The sequence below is a fragment of the Otolemur garnettii genome, unplaced genomic scaffold, assembly GCF_000181295.1.
Source record: "Otolemur garnettii isolate 467f Iridium unplaced genomic scaffold, OtoGar3 scaffold00048, whole genome shotgun sequence".
Classification (NCBI taxonomy): domain Eukaryota; kingdom Metazoa; phylum Chordata; class Mammalia; order Primates; family Galagidae; genus Otolemur; species Otolemur garnettii.
In genome coordinates, this window is record NW_003852443.1 from 8795656 (window position 1) to 8815758 (window position 20103).

At 39.7% G+C, this 20103-nt stretch overlaps 1 protein-coding gene across 1 annotated transcript in view; it reads left to right on the forward strand.

Annotated features, from left to right (window-relative positions):
• The window catches only part of PDE11A (phosphodiesterase 11A), a 393899-nt gene extending 383820 nt beyond the window's left edge, over positions 1-10079 (forward strand). The window contains exon 18 of the mRNA XM_012806178.2: positions 9133-10079. Within this exon, the coding sequence (XP_012661632.1) occupies positions 9133-9315 (183 nt within the window). The 3' untranslated portion in view covers positions 9316-10079. The remainder of the gene's footprint in view (positions 1-9132) is intronic.
• Positions 10080-20103: the final 10024 nt, after the last annotated feature.

Here is a 20103-nt window from a genome sequence, read left to right on the forward strand (position 1 = left end):
CCTGTTCCGGGAGGTACCTGTGGCTCAGTGGGTAGGGTGCCCACCCCACATACAGAGGGTGACAGGTTCAAACCTGGCCCTGGCTAGCTAAAACAGCAATGAGAATTGCAATAAAAAAATAGCCAGGCTTTGTGGCAGGTGCCTGTAGTGTGGGAGGCTGAAGCAAGAGAATCACTTAAGCCCAAGAGTTGGAGATTGCTGTGAGCTGTGACGCCATAGCACTCTACTGAAGGCAAAAAAGTGAGACTCTGTCTCCAAAAAAAAAAAAAAAAAGGCCCTGTTTCCATTCTCTGTCTGAACTCGTGGGATAGTGGGCAAGACATAGTGGTTTAAAATCAAGGATAATGGACCACCACATCTGGCCATAATTGAGTAACAAAGGCTAAAAACAAAAAAACTGAAAAATACACAAATACACAGTTTTCCGACAGTAAACAGGCAACACAGTATAGTGATTCCTTGAGTGAAGGGAACAAATGCTGGGATTCCTATAGTTGTCCCAGCTTTCTGACTAGAATTTCCAGGCCAATGCCACAGGCAGGGGGAATCCAGGAGCAGCCCAGTGATCTCACTGAGTTAAGGAGGTAGAGACAGAAGTCAGCAAGGCCAAGGAGTGTGGAGTTTCCAGGGAAGAGTAGTAGAGAAGAGAGGGCTGTGTAGAAAGAGAGCCCCAGAGATCTTTAGGGAGCCATTTTGAGTCTTCTGCTTAGGGAGGAAAATAGAGAGATGGAAAAAGCAGCAAAAAGGACCAAGTGAAATAACCCTTAGTGGTCACACATACATGAGCTACCCAAGCTGCTACCAGCCAAGAGTTCCACAGAAAAACTCCTGAACTACAGGAGGCATTGTGTACAGTTTTTAGAAGGGTATTGCCTCAACAGTGGAGCCAAATTAGCCCTAGATAAAGGGCTGCTCAGGACCAACCTTGCTAAGCTAAAAAGCAAGCTTTGAAGAAATTGAATTATTTCCAAGTAACCTTCCAGAACAAAACTGAAAAGTAGTTAAAGAAATGAAGGGGTAGGGAATCTAGCATCCAACAATATAAATTTCACAATGTCTGATATCCAATCAAGAATGACCAGGCATGCAAAGAATCAAGAAAATTTGACTCATAATAATGAGAAAAATCAATCAATACAGATTCAGAGATGATACAGATCATAGGCTTGGTAGAGAAGGATATTAAAATAGTTATTGTATTTTATATGCTTTAGAGGGTGGAGGAAGATTAATCATGATAAACGGAGTCATGGAAGATATTAAAAAGACTCAAATCAAACTTCTGGAAATGAAAACTATAATTTCTAAGATAAAAAATAGTACATGGGACTCACAGCAGATTAAGCACTGGAGAAGAAAAATTCAGTGGCATAGCAACAGAAATCATCTGAAATGAAACTCAGGTACAGAAAAGACTGAGAAGAAATGAGCATAGCATTTCTTGAGACAGCACAAAATGGCCAAATATGGATAATGAGAGTCTCAGCAGGGAGGGAGAGACATAAAAAACAGTTGAAGCAAGCGTGGTAGAAATAAGCTTACAGAACCAAGACTCTCCATGAACCCAAGCAGAACATACATGAAGGAAACTACATCACCACACACCAAAATCAAATTGCTGAAAACCATTGATCCAGAGAAAATCCCAAAAGAAGCCAGAGGTGGAAAAAGACTCTAAGAAACAAAAATACAACTCCAAAATACAACATCTTTAAAGTACTGAAAAAAAAAATACGAAGACATTTTCAGTATGATAAATATGACTGGCAAGATGGAGGACACACTGCTTGCACACCTAAGTAAGGAGGAGCCCTGATTTCAAACCAGAAGACCAGAGAAGCTTCACAGGGAAGATGGAAGGAAGTGGAGGATGACTAGTTCTCTAGGGGAGGAACGTTTTACACAATGCTGTGGAGTCAGAAAGACTAAGGTAAACATCCTGGCTCCATCTCTTACTAAATGACCATAGACAAGGCACTTAACCTAACTGAACCTCCTTATCTACAAAGTAAAGAAGATAAAAAAGTACCTACTTCAATGGGGCTGCTCTGAGGATTTTATGAGATAATGACTTTAAGCCCATAGACCTAGTCCAACACAGCAAATGCTTAATATATTAAAGCCTCTTATTTCTCCTTTCTAAATGTCCTCAGAAAAGGCAGGTAAGGAGGAGATATATAATTGACCCAAGAAGGAAATCTTACCTTGCCTTCTAGCAGTTATGCTATTTGTGTTCAGACTATCTAGCCTCCTTCTGTTTGAGGGTAAGCTGAGCTCACTGAAGACCTGATGGAGGCAGTTACTCTTATAGGCAGTAGAGCAGTGGTTCTCAGCTGGGATGATTCTGCTCCCCAGGCAACATTTGGCCGTATCTGGAGACATTTGTGGCTGTCACAACTTGGGCTACCCAATGCACAAGACAACCCCCCCCCACAAAGAATTACCCAAACACCAATCATACTGAAGATGAGAAACTCTTCAGTAGAGTTTCAGTTATTTCACTTACCAATTGAATGACCGTAAGGGAGCTTAGTTTCCTCAATTATAAAAGATGAGGATGATAATAATACCTGCTCCATAAAGTTCTTGAGAAAATTAAATGGCAACATACGTAAGATGCTTATTACAGTCTGACCCAAAGAAAGCATCCAATAAAGGCTTGATAATGACAGTAATAGCCTAAGAAATACCCTGGAAACACCTGCAAGTGGTCAAAGATGATTAATTAGCAGGAAGAGATTTAAGAGGATTCGAGTACCATTTGGGGAATTTCTTTCAGAGAGGGAGTAAAAGCAAAACCTTCTGGAACAACAAGATTTGATGCTTGAGTGAGACCAAGTATATTGTGTAGAAATTAGCATCTGGAAAGGAAGGGACAACATGCTAGCTTTGTGTATCTTTCTTAACTTTATCCAGCTTCACACTATCTTTCCAAGGCCTTCCTCAGTCTAAGCGGCAGCTATGGTTCCTATGTTTTCTCACTTTTGTTAGTATAGTTAATGGAAAGATCCTGCTATAGATCTTAAGCAAAATTGTATGTGTTGATTTGATACTATTTGCCAAAATCCAGGTGTGCATGCTCTTTGACCTAGCAATACCAATTCTAGAATTTGACCCTCTGGTAAACTCCAGAGCTATAGAGTGGCTCTTTGCAAGTATATCCATTATAGCATCATGTATAATGCCCAAATACAAACTAACCTTTAGGTTCCATTAAAAAGGGAACGGGTTAGGCCAGGCATAGTGAGGCAGAAGGATCACTTGAGCTCAGGACTTAGAGACCAACCTGAGCAACAGTGAGACTCCCATCTCTACAAAACTCAGAAAAATTAACCAAGCATGATGGTGCACATCTGTCATCTGAGGTACTTGGGAAGCAGGAAGATCACCTGAGCCCAAGAGTTGAGGTTGCTGTGAGTTATGATGACGCTACTGCACTCCAGCCTGGGCAACAAAGGGAGGCCCTGTCAGAAGGAAAGAAGAAAGAGAGAAAGAGAGGGTGGTGCCTGTGGCTCAAAGAGTAGGGCGCTGGCCCCATATGCTGGAGGTGGTGGGTTCAAACCCAGCCTGGGGCAAAAAAAAAAAAAAAGAAAGAAAGATAATTGGTTAAAAAAAATTTATTTTTGACAGCAGTGGAATACTAGGTTTCCATAAAAATGAGGAAACCTCATTTTTGCAATGATATGAGATTTAATCCAAGATATATTAAGAATAAAAGCCAAATCACAGATCAATCTGTATAGTATATTGCAATTTTTAAAAAGGGGCAAATATATTAATATGCTTACATGTGCTGGAAATTGTTCCTGAAGAATATTAAACAACTGATAACCTCTCTTGTCTCTAGGGGAGGAGACTGAGTGGCAGGGCAGGGAGGAAAGAGATTTTATACTGCCCCTTTTGTACTGTTTTGTTATCATGGAACTAACTGAATGTGTTATTTATTCAAAACATAAAATGTGGACTAAACCTAAACAAATATGTACTAAACTGTGTGTGCCAGTCACGAGAGAACTCAACAATGGGGTGTGAATGGAGTTAGGAAAAAAGGGTATGCCTAGATGCCCGGGTTGTGTCCCCTGGTGAGGCAAGTATCCCAGGTCCTGCCTGTAACGGGCAGGAGGGAGGGGAGGGGAGCTTGGGAGCACCGGTGGGATGGATAAGATGCCCCAAGACAGAAGCAGTGCATCCCAAGTTGGGCTTTTAGGTCAGCACCAACTCCAACCTCCCCTTGGAGCAGTACAGTCCTACAGTGCTAAAGAAAAACGTAGTTTAAAGAGAGAGCACCCCAAGGATTAGAACCATGAGGTAGAAGTGACAGGGATAGAAGTGTCACTTCAACATAAGGAACAACATTCTAAAATCAGTGCTTAGAGTAAAATGGACGCCCACTCCTGCCCCAGTATAGTTGGTCCACTGCCTCTGACTGCTTTTCAACAGTGGTTGAATGAGTGTCCAAGCAGCAGGGATGCCCCAGAGTATAGCCAGGCATCCTCCGGCTGGTGCAGCCGAGAACATAACCTTGACAGTCCCTCTGTGTGCATCTGGAGAGTGACCTGCCCCCTCTGCCTTTTGGAGCAAGTCAAACTAGATAGCATCCACTCAGAACCCACCAGGTGTCACTTGCTGATGAGAAGCTTTTAGGGATGCCCTCACCTTTCTAAATTCGAGAAGCAATTCTCTTGCTGAAGGCACAGTGCACGTAATTACCTCAACCCTTGGAGTTTAGGTTTGGGATAATCTCTTGCTTTACTAATATCTTCATAGTTCCATATTCTTTCACTTAACTGCACTTATATAACAAGTATTACAGTGTAAGAATAATTCCTCAAGGTAGTTTTGCTGCCGTTGCCTAAAACCAGCACCTGGCCAGAAGAAAACAATTTTCTATTGTGGCGATTCTGGGTTTCAGGAGAATATAAAACAAAGATAAAGAGGAATTCTGAGAAACACGTACTCACCCACCACACCCCATTTCTTTATTCAGTACAAAGGAAGCAAGAGGGAGAACAAAAAACATGGATAAAGGGAAGAGGGTTGTTTGGGGCTTTGCCAAACAAACGTAAATGGTTTAAGGGAGAAATTGGTGGATTGATTCGAATCATGGGCAGGTGCTACGGACGTAATTTAGTAAATGCTCGGGAACCTGCCAAGGAAGAGAAAAAAATGTGTTGCTTTTGAGATCATTTCCCAGCAGCTTCATAAAAGAAAACTGATGACAGGAATTTAATAAGTAAAACAGAGCCAGAAATATTATAATCAAATGAGTTTTTAATTACATCTCAAGCAGAAAAAAAATTCCAATTTGTGCTCCTGGGATTAAAAAAAGGTAAGTTCGAGAGAGATGCTTTTGTAGCAGGAAAATAACATAAACACTAATTTCCATAGGAATTATAGTAGTCAGTTTAATTAAAAGGCTTGATCAAAGCAAGAGGAGCTGGTGCCAAACTATACTAAATAAAATCATGGCAGTCGTTGCTCCCTCACACTATTGTCTAAATAAAACCACTGCATTGCACAGAGAGCAAATAATCACTGCCTGAATTACTATGTTGCTTTGGATTTATTATCATATGAAATCACTAATATATCTGATTTAAAACTAGATGCTTTTGCTTATTGTGATAAACATGGCTGTTGAGAGAGAATATACTGTTGTAATAGTCGCATACTAATGGCAGTCAGGGACTGACTCCACTGATGTTATCTTTTGTATGTTCTGCTGTCCTGCATAAACAAATATGCAAAAAAAAAAAAAGAACACTATTGGGGTCAATCACTAACTTCCCTCCTCCTTGGGTTGTAAGGACATTGATGTGAAGAGAGGTACTATCTCAGCCAAGGTGGAGCACTCACTATTCATTAGGGTGACTGGTTCTGGGCTTTTATCTTCCCCCCAACTCCTTTAACTTACAGCTAGTTAAATTTTACTCATGTTCCTGTAACTCCCTGGAGTGGAGAGTTATTTGAGTGGGTTAATCAGGTTTATTAGCAGGTGGTTTGTGTTGTGCTTGGGGGAGTTCCTGCCACCATCCTCAACAGGAAGAGCTATTCTTCCTATTGGAGGACCTCACTATTGACTACTCCCTAACCAAAGGCCATGCTTGGAGAAGGCTTTTCAGGAAGTGTGCTGAGATCTCAGTAGTGTAATCATATGTTCACCTTTTGTCCACCTTGTGATGAAGGAGATACAACTGTAATGTGACTTCTACACGACTGGACCAGAGGCATAATGTATGACAACAACAACAACAAAATAATAAAAAGAAGCTAACTGGCCCATGGCATAAAATAGGAACATCACCTTTCTATACACTAACAACCTCATAGCTCCAAGCTCCTTCTTTTATTCATGTCTCTTTTTTTGCAGTTTTTGGCCGGGGCTAAGTTTGAACCTACCACCTCCGGCATATGGGGCAGGTGCCCTACTCCTTTCAGCCACAGGTGCCGCCCCTTTATTCATGTCTTTATAGGGAAAAATAAAAACCACCCTGTAGAGCTTAGTATACCAAGAGAGGGAAAGCAGACTGGCTGGCAGAACAGGTCTGTATAAAAATCGTGAGATAGGACTGGGGAGAAAACTGGATTATTCTTCCCATGAAGCAACAGACTGCAGCCCTTGAGGTGGGGAAGAGCATGTAGGACTGAGTCAGTGGGTAAGTCACTTCTCCTGTGACAGCCTTTAATGTTCAGTAGTTAGTAGGCATCCAAAATATTGAGGGTGATCGGATTTCCGATGAAAAAGGGAGATGAAATGAAATTTAAGAAGGAAATCAAAGAACAGAAGGAAGTAGGATTTGGAAATCATGGAGAGGAATCTGAAATATGTGCAAAGCAAGGAAATAAAATTGAGGTCAAGTTACAACTAAATCTCAAGGGACAGGGAAGCCTTAAGAAATATAAAGATTCAATTCAAAAGCTGGACATTCTTGACAATTCAGGTCAGAATTCATGAGTGTTCCATACATAGCCAAGATGGCAGGTGATAGAATTGATGGATAAGAAGAATGAAGAAAGGAAATATGGATATGAATAAGTAGAAAGAAAAGAAGGAAGTTCCTGGTGTCAGACTTCATCCCAATTTGATGACAATAGCAATCACACTCAAAGCGTCCTCCAAGTTCCTGCCTCAATTTCTAAATCCTTATGAATAACAAAATTATTAGCTGGTCTGAACTGATTATTGATAAAGGCTGAAGCCACACAATTTGAAGGTGTAGACCTTGTTATTCTTTGTTTTTCTTCTTCGCTTTGTCAGAGCTACCCTTCTATGCTACATCCTCCACAGCTTCCTCTCTATGCTCATTCTGTGTGGCAGGCGAGTGTCCCATCCTTGATTTTTACTTGAAAAAAGCAATGGTTTTCTCCTTCGTTTCCAAAACAAATGGTAAGATTACAAAAGGAACCCTTAACTTCCTATCTGGACTCTTATCTTCCTCCTATAGTGGAAGGACTAACAGTTACCCATGATAACAGTAACTAACAGTTATCCATGATAACTCCTGACATGCAGGAAATGTGTTTTATCATCTATACAATGCAGAGTCATTGTGAGGAGTAACTGAGATGATGTAGAGCAGCTGGCAATGTAGTTAACACACATTGTAGGTGTTCAGTCTGGAAACTCCTCCTTATCCATGTGGAGGGGCCAGGTTTTCATACTTCTTTAGACCTTGGAGATGCAAAGTCCAGGAAGCCTGAATGCTGAAAAATCCATACCTTCTCATTGATTCTGCCTGTTTGTAAACTGCTGTTCTAAAAATACAACCATGGGAATATATTTTATTGATAGATATCTAGATAATTTAACCAGTTAGAAAACATAATAGAAGGATCTTATGCAAGGCAAAAGGCAAGAGTTAGTAATTATTATCTCTTGAGTTGTAAGGTTACAAATTATCTCTACTTCCTGCTTTTTAAAAAGCTTTTGTTCCCATATTTTCTAAAATCTCTTTTAATATAAAATAAAATACGAAATAACTACAAAGGGAATAAAAAGCATTATGTTTAAAACAACTCCCCAAAGCCCACATTTTAAAGGATAAAAATAAAGGCCATGTTTCTAAAAAATTAAATGTTATCAAAATCTAATTTCCTTTTTTATTGAGCTTTCCAGGAAATAAAAAGGCTCCCAGATGCTTTGTTGTATATGTTTTACATGGGTAGCCTATATTTATTATTCATACGTATTGGCATGTAGATACTTAATAGATATTTTCACGGATCATATTTTACTGGTTGAATATGTTTGGAGTCATAATGAAAAGTTTTTAAAAATTAACATAAAAATAAAGATATTCATGCATTTAAAAGGGTGAAAAGGAACTCCATAAACTTTTAAATTTACCATTTACTTGTAAAACTCAGTGAAGCAGAGAATAATGGAATTTCCCTGTTGGGGAAATACAGTTTACCCTGCACCACTCTGGACTGTGAGATATTTACCTAATTATTGTTTAACCTGAGCTTCTTGAATTTGTTCTAGCTCCAGTTCAGAGGCAAGATCCTCCACCCCACTCCCACATTAACCCCTATCCCTGAGCAGCCCTCTGATGCAGAATTATTTATTTGCATTTAATTCGAATGAGATGAGCCATTTTACCTTTACTCATTCCACCACTACCTGGGCAATCCAGGTTTTGTCAGAGGAGAGGCTCATATTGTAAGAATAGGAAGACTGTTCCCTATATAAACACACACACACACACACACACACACACACGAAATTAAGAAAAAGATACTTAGGAGGGTCTGGTGCAAGTGGGGACACTGAAGTCTGATCTTTCTTAGCCTGATGGTCAACATGCCTCTGGCCACACCCTACATTCCCTCCTCCCTATGGCTGTGAAACAAAATCAGAGTACGTGTTCCTGGTGCCCCCTGGAGTTTACACAACCACCCTGTTTTATTTTTTCCCTCCCTGCATAGAGCTCTATTAACACAATATAATGGTGGTTAAATGCATATTTAAAGCAGAATTATTTACTTCTGGTAAATAGCTCTCGTTTGCCAAAATAATCATCACTGTCATTTCTTACAGTCAATTTCCACTTTCCTCATAAATTAAAGGTGGAAAATCATGTCAGGGTCTCTGATTCCTCTCTCCCCCACCTATTTTCTGTTTTGTTTTAGGCATTGGTCAAAGTCAATGTGAAGCTGAAGCCAATGCTAGATTCGGTGGCTGCAAACAGAAGTAAGTGGGAAGAACTGCACCAAAAAAGGCTGCTGGTCTCTGCTGCCTCTCCCTCCACTGCCAGCCTCCTGGTAGCCGAGGACAGAAACCAAACCTCCAAGTCAGCTGCTGCTGCAAAATGACTGCATCCTGAAGCTCCAGTCCAGCCACATCATCCCTTTGTTCTTTTAGCTTAGACCTAAAGTCTTGAGGATGCACTGGGAAGCATGTATTAGCTTTCACGTTGAAATATGGTCAGCACCAGAGAGAGTGACAGGAAGGACAAAGGAGGTGGGGCAGGCAGCATGCCCCAGGACCCTCACCTCCCTCTGATGAACACACATGGGCTGAGATGAGAGCTCTGGGGAGAGGACTATTTGGGATCCAAGGACCTGAGGACAGTTGGCCCTGCTCTCTCTCTGAGCTGAGGGAACACAGAATCGTGAAAGCATTGTTAGAGCAGCTTCATTTGTTTATGGCTCTTCTGTTTGTTACAAGCCAAACACTGGCTGCCTTTGCTTCCTCTCTCTGAATGCCCTTTTGTGCCAGACTGTCCCAAGAATTCTGATTTGTAATCTCTAGAAGTATTTTGTTTTTAACCCTAAAGCCTTTTAATGATGGATCAGAGCCTTAGAATTACCTACCTGAAAGATAAGCTATACTATCCTTATAAATACCAACCACTCCCAGTTCGCCCTCCAAAAGGTTCATAGTACAGTTACAGCAAATGTGTTTGTCTGATTGGGATTCTACATTGGGACCTTAGTCCCCTTAGTCAGAGTTGTTTAATTCAACCTTCATTAGAGACCAAGTCTTCTCCCAGCAGGAATGGATTAATAGACTTTAATTAAAGTAAGGATGAAAGAAAATCCATAGCTGGATTTACCACAAGTGACATCTAGGAACTGTAGTTGCTAGGAACATTTTAGGAACTAGTTTCAACACTAAGAGATATTTCACAGGACACAGCAGAGCCATGGAGATTGAGAGTTGATGACCTTGAGTTATCCTAGTGATGAGTTTCAGTATAAAATTTATGGTTACTATTATACCAGAAACCAACCTAAAGCCAAATACAGGGGTCCTCAATTTTGAATTTTTCCTTTAAAAATATATTTTAAAGACTAAGGAATAATAGTCTGGACAGAGAACACGTATTCTATGGGAAGCCAGGTTCATCATAGGGAAGAATATACTGTATTAAATAGATGCAATTACTAGAGCCCTGCCTTGCTTACCATTTTACTGGAAAGGTTGAAGACATGGCCTGTCTTATCCAAAGGACAGTGGGCTAGAAGATAGACTTTTATCCTTAGCTTTAGCACTATTGACTGGATCAATCTGGACAAGTCACTTAACTTCTCCAAGCTTACTTCCTTATTCGTATCATACTAAGAAATTATATTCAAGCAGTTTTTAACCTTAGAACTCTGTGTTCAAGTAAATCAAGGAATCACCAAGAAATAAATATCAAAAAGTCAAATTCCACCTAAGAGTCTGAGGTTGCTGTGAGCTAAGATGATGCCATGGAACTTGACCCAGGGCAACAGAGTGAGACTGTCTCAAAACAAAAAACAAAAAAATTCCTCTGTCTGCAGTAGAGTATGGGGATCTAGAGCCCCTGTTGATCTTCATCTTTTTGAGTACACACATGGTGGTCCACCAAGTGACTTTGAGGAGTTTGCAAATCCCTGGACTAGATGAAACCTGAGGTCCATTCTAGCTCTAAAAATTCTAAAACTTACAAGTAATTTTGTTCTTATTATTACTAATCAGTATTGGTTATTAACCTTATAACTCAAATATTAAAGAACTAGAAGCCAAATTCTTTAAGGGACATTGTTTCCCAACCCATGGTAGACATTAGGGAAATGTTTGCAGAAGGAATAGGTGAAATTAAGGAAGTGAAGAGAGAGCTGGTAGTTTTATGGAAGAAATAAGATTCTTTGTTTTTTAGTAAGATTCTTTATAGCAAGAAATGAAGTGGAAAATATTATAAACCAAGTAAAGAGGAAAAAAAAGGAAGAAGAAAATAAAAATAAGAAGACCAATGAAGAAAAGATAGGGAGTGAGGCAGGTGGTTAAAGAACTGTCAAAGGAAAGGTGAACGTGAATCCAAATAAAGAAAAATGGCACTTCCAACCCCAGAAATGAAAGTGTAGAATCCTGTCATCAATTGCTTAGGAAAGAGAGACACTCGAGCAGGGAGGGGTCTGACAAAGGAGAGAAGAAAGGAGTGGGAGTCCTAAAAAATAATGTTCCTAGCTCCCCTTTACAGCTGTCTGTGCAGGGAAGACGGGAGAAACTAGAGGAGAAAATGAGTACAGGAAAAACTGCCTCTGCAGAGCAGGTAAGAGGAGGTTGTTCAGATTTATGGATTTTATTAAGCCAGTTTTCTGAATCACTCTACTATAAAGGAAAATAGCTTCTGCAGGGCTGTCTTCCCTCCTTCAGGTAAGGAACAAAGAAAGCACGGGTGGAGTTAGGGACCCAGCCTGGTCTGCGAGATTATTGCTTGTCTGCAGCTCGGAAGCACTGCAGGTGCTCCTCCGTCCCATGCCACATCTTGTTTATATCCCGAATGGGAATTGAAAATCAGTCCATGTGAGGTAGAGATGGGCCCACATCTGTTATCCTCCCCAACAATAAATAGCCCAGACAAATGGATTCCAGTCCATCTAGAGCAACATTTTAAAGCATGTGCTTTATGATAAAACTGGACCCAGGGTCTGACAGAGACCATAGGCAGCTACAAGCACTGTAGCTACCCTGAACGTTGATGCTACATATTGCTAAGGGGAACATAATTTATAGCACAAACCCTACAGCTTCCACTAAGGTTGAGTTTTCCTCTCATTTTCTTCCCTTTTTATTGGCTTCACTGCACGGTTGCCAATAGCAACATCCACTGGTAGCAAGGGGAGTTCAACACCATTGCAATCTGCCATCCAGTGGAGCCCTGACAATGTCAACCATCAATCAAGCAGCTGTTTGTAATTGCCTCCATCTATTTCTCCTGTCTCAAGGTATCTTTCCTATTGCGGGTCAAGATGCAGAAAACTGCTGACTAATGCCATGGATCTGATCCCCCATGACCGTGAAACTGTGGAAAGGAGGGGAGCAGCCTTCCTTGTACCAAAACCCCCGAGGGTTAGAGGTTGAACTCATGCAGGTTTTAGGTATTCTTAATCCCATTTCTAAATAATTTGTAATTTTCTAAGAATGTGAGGTATATGTACCATACACTCTGCTTTTCTGAAATAAGACAAATTATCCCAGTCATTATTAATGTTTCTCTCTGGGGGAAGGCATTTAAAATGTGAATTTTCTTGGAAAAATCTCAAACTGATCAGATTGTATTTGCTTCCTCAGGTCTCCTGGTATAATGGTAGAAATGACATCACCCTACTCTTTTTATGAGATTTTTTTTCAGACATGGCATTTATTCTTGTTAGCTGGTATGTAGATAATATATACACAACCTACTGTATACCTGGCATTCCTGGCAGGTAGGGATCTGGACAAATACACAACCTACTGTATACCTGGCATTCCTGGCAGGTAGGGAAAGCTCCCCACACTGCAAAGGATGCCATCTAGTGCACAGTAGACTGGGACTCTGCCCTAGCTTGATCATTGGCTAGACCTGTAATCTCAAAACTCTCCAGGTGTCAGGTCTTCCACCTATTAAATGAAGGCACTGACTTTTCATTCAATTCCCACAGCAAAGGACCAAGATGTGTTTTGCTTTAAAAATTTTTCCAGATAATTTTATTTATTCTTCTCAAATAAAGTAGGAACAACCTAAAGAGGTCATCTTCTTACTAAAGACACAATAAAAAGTTACATATATGAAATATGTGTAGATATGTCTGAGCCTCCCTTTAATAATAGTGAAAGACAGGGTCACTGATATAATTTTTTAAAAACACACATACATTTATTTCCTAAAGAACAATTTTAGCTTATCTCATATCACAGCTGGCCCATAAATGGTAGTCATTAATTTAAAAATAAATTTATAAATTGGGTCAAGAGAAGTCAAAACCATATACACATTTTCTGCTTCTAAAATCTGAGATATCTACACATTTCCAGATACTTCATATTTGCAAACACAGTGGGTTGCAAATGATCTTTAAAACTCTGCCTTGGTGCAATAACAGTATCCTCTAACATGAATGCTACCAAAATTCACTTGCATTTCTATGTATCAACATCTATCATCCTTTATCCACTTACCTTAGGTCATTAAACAGAGTCTGTTCTATTTACTTGGCAATACAATTATTTTAAAATCCACTTTTTTCCTGCAGACTATTAAGAATTACAGAAAGATAAAAAATTTCATCGCCAGTAACAGTGTGAAAAAAATTCCTTCAAGTGAGACAGAAATCTAAACATATTAGGGAAAGATTTAAATATATTTTTTAAAGTTCTTTAGCTTGCGGGAAAAAAATCAAAATGCAAAAAGGATTCATGAAAGCAACAGGGAACAAACTTAATCTGTGACCCTAAAAATTCTGGGAATGCTTCTGTGGTGAAGCTTCACTATCCGCTTCAGAATAACCATAGCCACATGCTGTAAAGAACTCCCCAAACTCAAATGCATCAGGAAATTTAAAGATTAAGTATGGCTACAAGAAGGCTGGAACTTTATAAGCTTCCTAAGTGAACAATAATAGGATAGGACACGCGGAGGGCAGAAATCAAATGAGGTATATCTGGCGAATTTCATGATGGACTTAGATTTAGCAATGCCCCACGTTGGGCTTTCATTGCTGTGTCACAACCTTTTTTTCAGCTAGTAATTTTGGGTTGTACATTTTTTAAAAGTTAATTTAGAATGTTCTTCCATGTTTGGTACATCTCTCAGCAGTGCTGAAGATGCGTTGTTTGTTTGTGCATCATACCTACACCAGTATTGTTGGATGTATGTTTGTATGTTTGTTTTATTAAGAAGAAGTATGTTTGTTTTATTAAGTAAATGAAGTATTTACTGGAGAAAATGTTATTCGTGGCCATCATTTATCTCTATGTTCATTTTCTGCATGTATATGTGTGATAGAATTTCAATTTTCCTTTTGCTTTAGTTTAGATTTAGATTAAATCATATTTAGACAGATTTTACAAAAACAGCAGAGTGTGGAAATAGAAGGTTTTGTTGAGTCTCATTCCCTTGAAGGGAAATTGCATTTGCCATTTTATTCTGATGTACAATAATCTGAAAAGGATCCCCTACTGACTCGCTTCCTGTTTATTATTGTTTTACACAAAGGAAGGGACATAGGTTTTCAATTGAATTGTTTGAAGTCATTCCCTTTGTGTCAATTTCCCAGACTGATGATTCACGAGAAGAATACTACATCATAGCCTGCTTGGCCATTTCATGAGCAACTCATTCATGATTTTGAAATAGTCTGCTTTAAGAAACCCAAATATATTTGTTTTTAATAAAATGCTTGACGTCTAACTGAAGCTCTGGAATAATCTTTATTTCTTTTGAGAAGGGTGATTTAAGGACTGAAAGGAAGCACACATACAAATATCTACAATCCATATTTTGACTGTTAATGTAGCTCATTAACCTTGCCTTGATCTGTGATGTTTGCCTGGGTGAGAAGGATACTGGGATAATCCTGTTCATATAGCATTTTAAAGATAACAAAAGCTTCTTCAGATTATTGAAGTTCTTTTGGAGGTAGGAAAGTCTGCAGACAACTGCTGAGTTCCTGTGTCCGTTACAGTTTGCTCAAATTTGCATGGGCAATTACCCAAGGGGATCGCATCAACTGCAGGGCCGCCAGCCACACTGACGCCATACAATTACACACCGGCTTCGGTGCTTAAACTTTAAAATTCTTACACCATTGTGCCTGTTCTATTAGAACAAACTGCAGCAAATGATCCAAAGCCAATTCAAATGACTGGAGAGGAGGTGCCCAGGGAGAGGGGAGAGGTGCAGGGTGGCCCACTACTGGCCAGCATAAGCAATCACCTGCTTCTTTGTGATTTTTCAGTCTACAGTTTTAAAGTGGGGCCAACAATAAGGCTCACCTAAATCACAGAAGGGCTGTGAGGATTAATGAGGGAAGTTAGGCAAAGCAGGCCTGGTACTGAAAGTACTGCATAAACACAGGGCCTTAGAGTAGCTCTTTGTCTGAATGGTTGGTTGATTTCTTTTAAATGCCAGTATCCACAGTTTTCCCTTCTCTATTAATCCCTTTTATAAACCATAATGCTATTATGTTCTCCCCAGTAAGTTAATTTAGGCAATAATTGTAAACCCCAAAATACAAGCTACTTGATCAAAAAAAGCAAGGTATGTATAGCTGAGAAGGAAATCTAATTAAAATATTAATAAAGTTAGAACTACAAGGAAAAGGAGAGTTCATAATGAAGTTCAATGCCTCGTCATCTGAGCACAAATGTTCTCAAGTGTTGATTTTAGCATAGTCTTTCCAAATCTTAAAAGACTGAACAGATGCTCCTAAAAGTCACTCAACTACATTACTAATTTGGCACTATTTTTTTCTGTCCTCTTCGTAATAGGAGATGGGGGTAGGGAATGGGGATGCAAAGTAACTAAGCCCCCCAAACTGGCCATCCTGAAATAACTGATCTGGAATCAAGGGGCATAAAATATAACCAGAAAATGGTTTTGCAGGTCTTCCTTTATCAAGGAAGATGTTTGATCATAACTGTATTTGAAATCCTCATAAATTAACAATGTCCACCAAAAGAAAATGGTAACATTTACAAGATAAATAAGAAGATTTACCTTTGCACTAGTTTCAAAAGAGAATATCAAATAGATTCTACATAGAAATAGAATTTGGGATCTGATCATATTACATTTTGGCAGGCAAAAAGAACATAAGCTTGCTAAGAACCAAACACCATGCTTTCAGCTCCTATACATTTTACCTAAATGGAACTCTTCTACATGGGAAATAGTATCCCTTTATGCAGCAAAATCCACCACGAGTCCAACACCATTTTCTCAAACTCCATTTCCTTTCTACAAGTCACTAAATCACCTTATTACAACCACCAAAAGCCCTGCTTGCAATGATAAGATACACGTACTTTTTGATATATGCTTTAGCTTTTCAAGATTCTACTGCAAACAAAATGATCGTTTATGACATTTTATAATATTCCACCCTGTTTATTCTTTCTAGAATTTCTCTTTTAAGGGGCCTTCTCTACCCCCTCCCCAAAACTAATCTGTTCCTCAACTGCCTATCAGAGACTAAATAAAAGTCAGTCTATCACAGCAGCAGTGATGGTCATGCCAGTTTCACAGCGTGATTTGTGCACTCATTTCATTTTGAAAATGACCCTGCCCTCCATCTGTCTAAGCCGAATGTCCTGCTTTTTTCAAGCCAGGCCTCTGGAGCAACATCACTGGAAATAGGGAGGAAGACACAGAACAGCCTCCCTCCTGCCCACTTCAGCTGCCACACTCACAGGTAACCACACAGAGAGGAGAACCCCGCCTGATACCTGCAGAGATCAGAGAAATTTGGAGGAGAGCAGATGGCCCTTTTATCTTTTATACATTTTCAAGAATCCATTTGAAGGTGAATGCTTTCATGATGCAAATACAACTCTGCAAACCAGAGTCACACTAAAGATATAAAAGGCAATTTTCCATTTCCATGTTCTTGATTTAATAGCAACTTACCCAAGGTTTCCATCTTACCTTGATTTAATAGCAACTTACCCAAGGTTACAGTCCATAAGGATTTTAAAATACAGACATTCCCCAATTTACACAGAACTCTCACTTACAAACAGGGGCTATTGCAGGTCATGGTAACTGTATCTGCTCCAACTTACTTCAAATTTAACTTAAGAACAAAACTACAGAACCTATCTCATTCATAACCCAGGGACTGCCTGTACTGAGACTGTTGTGCCCAAGAGTTCCACAAAGACCACACCGTCAACCAAGTTAAATTTAAAGAGGAATCCTTTTATTGAAGAGCCGGCCTCAGTGTCTCAACATGGGATTTCTGAGAGTAGCCCTGAGGGCTTAAGGCGTGGAGTTTTTAAGGCTTAGTCTGCATTGTGCTTGGCATACTGGCTGTCCAGGTGCATCTGGGTAGGGTAGCAAGCAAGCATTGTACAGAAGCAGAATTTTGTGCTTAGTTAGTCATATGTCATAAATCTTTGTTTTAATATTTTCCCCCTATACATCTTAGTTTCAGTACTTTCCTCCCATATGTCTTAGTTTAAGTATTTTCCCCACCTGGTATTTTTTAAAAGTCAGTCTGGGAACAGTTGGTACCTCCCAGTCTGATTCCCAAGGAGTTACCAAGCAAGAAACTTGGAGTGAACTAGAAGCAAGAAATTAATTAGTACTTACCCATCTATCTTGGGAGTGAACTAGACTTATTTCATTTTTTTTGAAAGCTTGCAGTCCAGAAAATTTGACAGGAGTTAACTGCTATTTTTCCATTATAGCCTAGGCCTGACATCTTTCTGTCTTAGCCTAGTCCCACTAGGCCTAACAAGACATTTCCAAGGAAGACGTAGTAGACCACCAGCCCTACGACCAAGATGAACCCTGTCCCCCACCTTATTGAGCAGCAATTGTCAGCATCTCTCCAACCACATACTTACCTGTGTTTGAGACTTTAAAAAGGGTGCACCTAGAGATCAGGTTGAAAGATGCCTCAGAAATGGTTATAGTGGTATTCCTCATTTGCTTCATGTGGGGAACTAGAATGAATAAAAGCCTCATCCAATCCTTCTAAAATGGGTGCAGTTTGTCCCTTGCTTAGTATTGATACATTGTGAGACTCCTTCCACCAAAGAAGACACAACTCTGCCAATTCTTGGCAAAGGAAAAGACCGGATAAGCACATTAACTCAGGCATTTTATGAAATGAAAAAAAGTTCAGCACACCTACTGAAGTTTCCTTCTAGTGATAGTAGGTGACTAAAAGCTATACAACCCCCACTAGTCACTTCCTAACAGCTGTGATTGAACCTAGAGGTTCAAAATCTGCTGCCCGCTCCCACTTAGTTGGTTGGCATAATGGAGGAAAAAAGACATTAATTTTCCTCCATACATATTTGGCCCCAAACATTTTCCTTACAAACTCATCTATAGAAGATACATAAATTGGGTTATTCATCAACATTTTGTATTGAAATTAGCTTTGTTGTTATCTAGGTAGGGGTGGTCTAGAGCAATCTACTTAAACCTTTAAACCTTTCTAGCCCACAGTGTTCTTCATCTGAATGTGGATATTATAGAATGATTATGAAACTTAGAATTAATATATATAGGTTCCAGGCCTGTAGCTCAGCGACTAGGGTGCCGGCCACATATACCAAGACCATTGGGTTAAAACCTGGCCTGGGCCTGCCAAACAACAATGACTACTACAACAAAAAAATAGCCAGGTATTGTGGCAGGCACCCAAAGTCCCAGCTCCTTGGGAAGCTGAGACAAGAGAATTGCTTAAGCCCAAGAGTTTGAGGTTTCTGTGAGCTGTGATGCCACAGCACTCTACCAAGGGTGACATAGTGAGATGCTGTCTCAAAAAAAGAAAGAAAGATAGATAGAAAGAAAGAAAACATATAAGTGGTCTATAATAAAATGGCATACCATATAGTTGACATCTCTGAAATTTAAATATAGAAAAGATTTAAGGGCAGTAATACCACTGAGGAGGCACATAAAGGACTTGTATTGAAGTCTCTAATTACATAACACAGACATACTTTTATTTGTTCTATGTTTATGTTAGGTGCTAGACAGACTAATGAAGATCATGAAAGATCAGTGAATGTCATGAGAGAGCAAGGAAAACATTGGCTTCTTAATGGCAATAAAACTAGAGGGGCAGAACAGTGGATAGAGCCAAGTTTAAATGTCAACATATACTGAGTTATATTGGTTGATACAGAAAAGGATGGAGGCGATATGTGGATCCAAAACTGATCCTTTCCAGTACCAATCAAGATTCATTTTTTTCTTCTCATTAACCACTGAAAGTGACCAAAATAAGGACTCCTGGTGGCTGCATTCTTCTATTCTTATAAAGTGTGTCCTCATACCAGCATGAGAACCTGCTCTTATTTCAGGGGAACGTCAAGAAATGACCCTCCCTTCCCATGGAGTTCTCAAACAGGGAACTGGCAGGCCCTGCTATAGGCATTGCTCTGGGCATTCCTTAAATGTGCAAACACTGTTTAGCTGAGTCAGCAAGTCCAAAGCAAAGTTTGGAACTACTCTGATCAAAAGATTGAGACAGGACAACTTTCAACTGCTTAAAACCAAGATGGTGGAGAAATCAACCAACTTTTGACCTTATAGCTTCATTACACAATTCATTGCCAGAAGGAATTCCCACTCCCATCAAGCACCTGATGCCATGACACTGACCATATTTAGTGAAAAGGAGGTTAAAATAGAATTCCAAAAAAAAAAAATACTGTCCCTTTCTAAGAAACAACGTGAATATTGCTTCCCTTGTTTAGCCTATACTTAAGCCCTTGCTTAAATATAGGGGCTAAAGGAACCACAAAGGCTACTCTCCTCCACAGAGAGAACTAGTTTTCTGTGGAGCAGACCTTCTATACTTTCTAAATAAAACTTGCTTTCACTTAATAGTGTATGCTTGCTCCTGAATTATTACTTGGGCGATTCTGAGGACCTACTTAGACTTCAAGTAATTCACAGAATTAGGGGTCACTTTCCAGCATCCTTCCTACCCCAACAAAAATGCAAAATGCCATTACTATGGACTATGCTGTTTACTGGCTCAAAGATGAAAGGGACAACAGTCAGTAAACCTTTCTTCGCCTAGGCAGAGACCAACTGAAGTGGCATAACACAAACAGCGACCCACCTGCACGGTCTAACAAGCAGGGAGGGTGGGGACTCTGCATCCCGCAACAAAGGGCAGGCG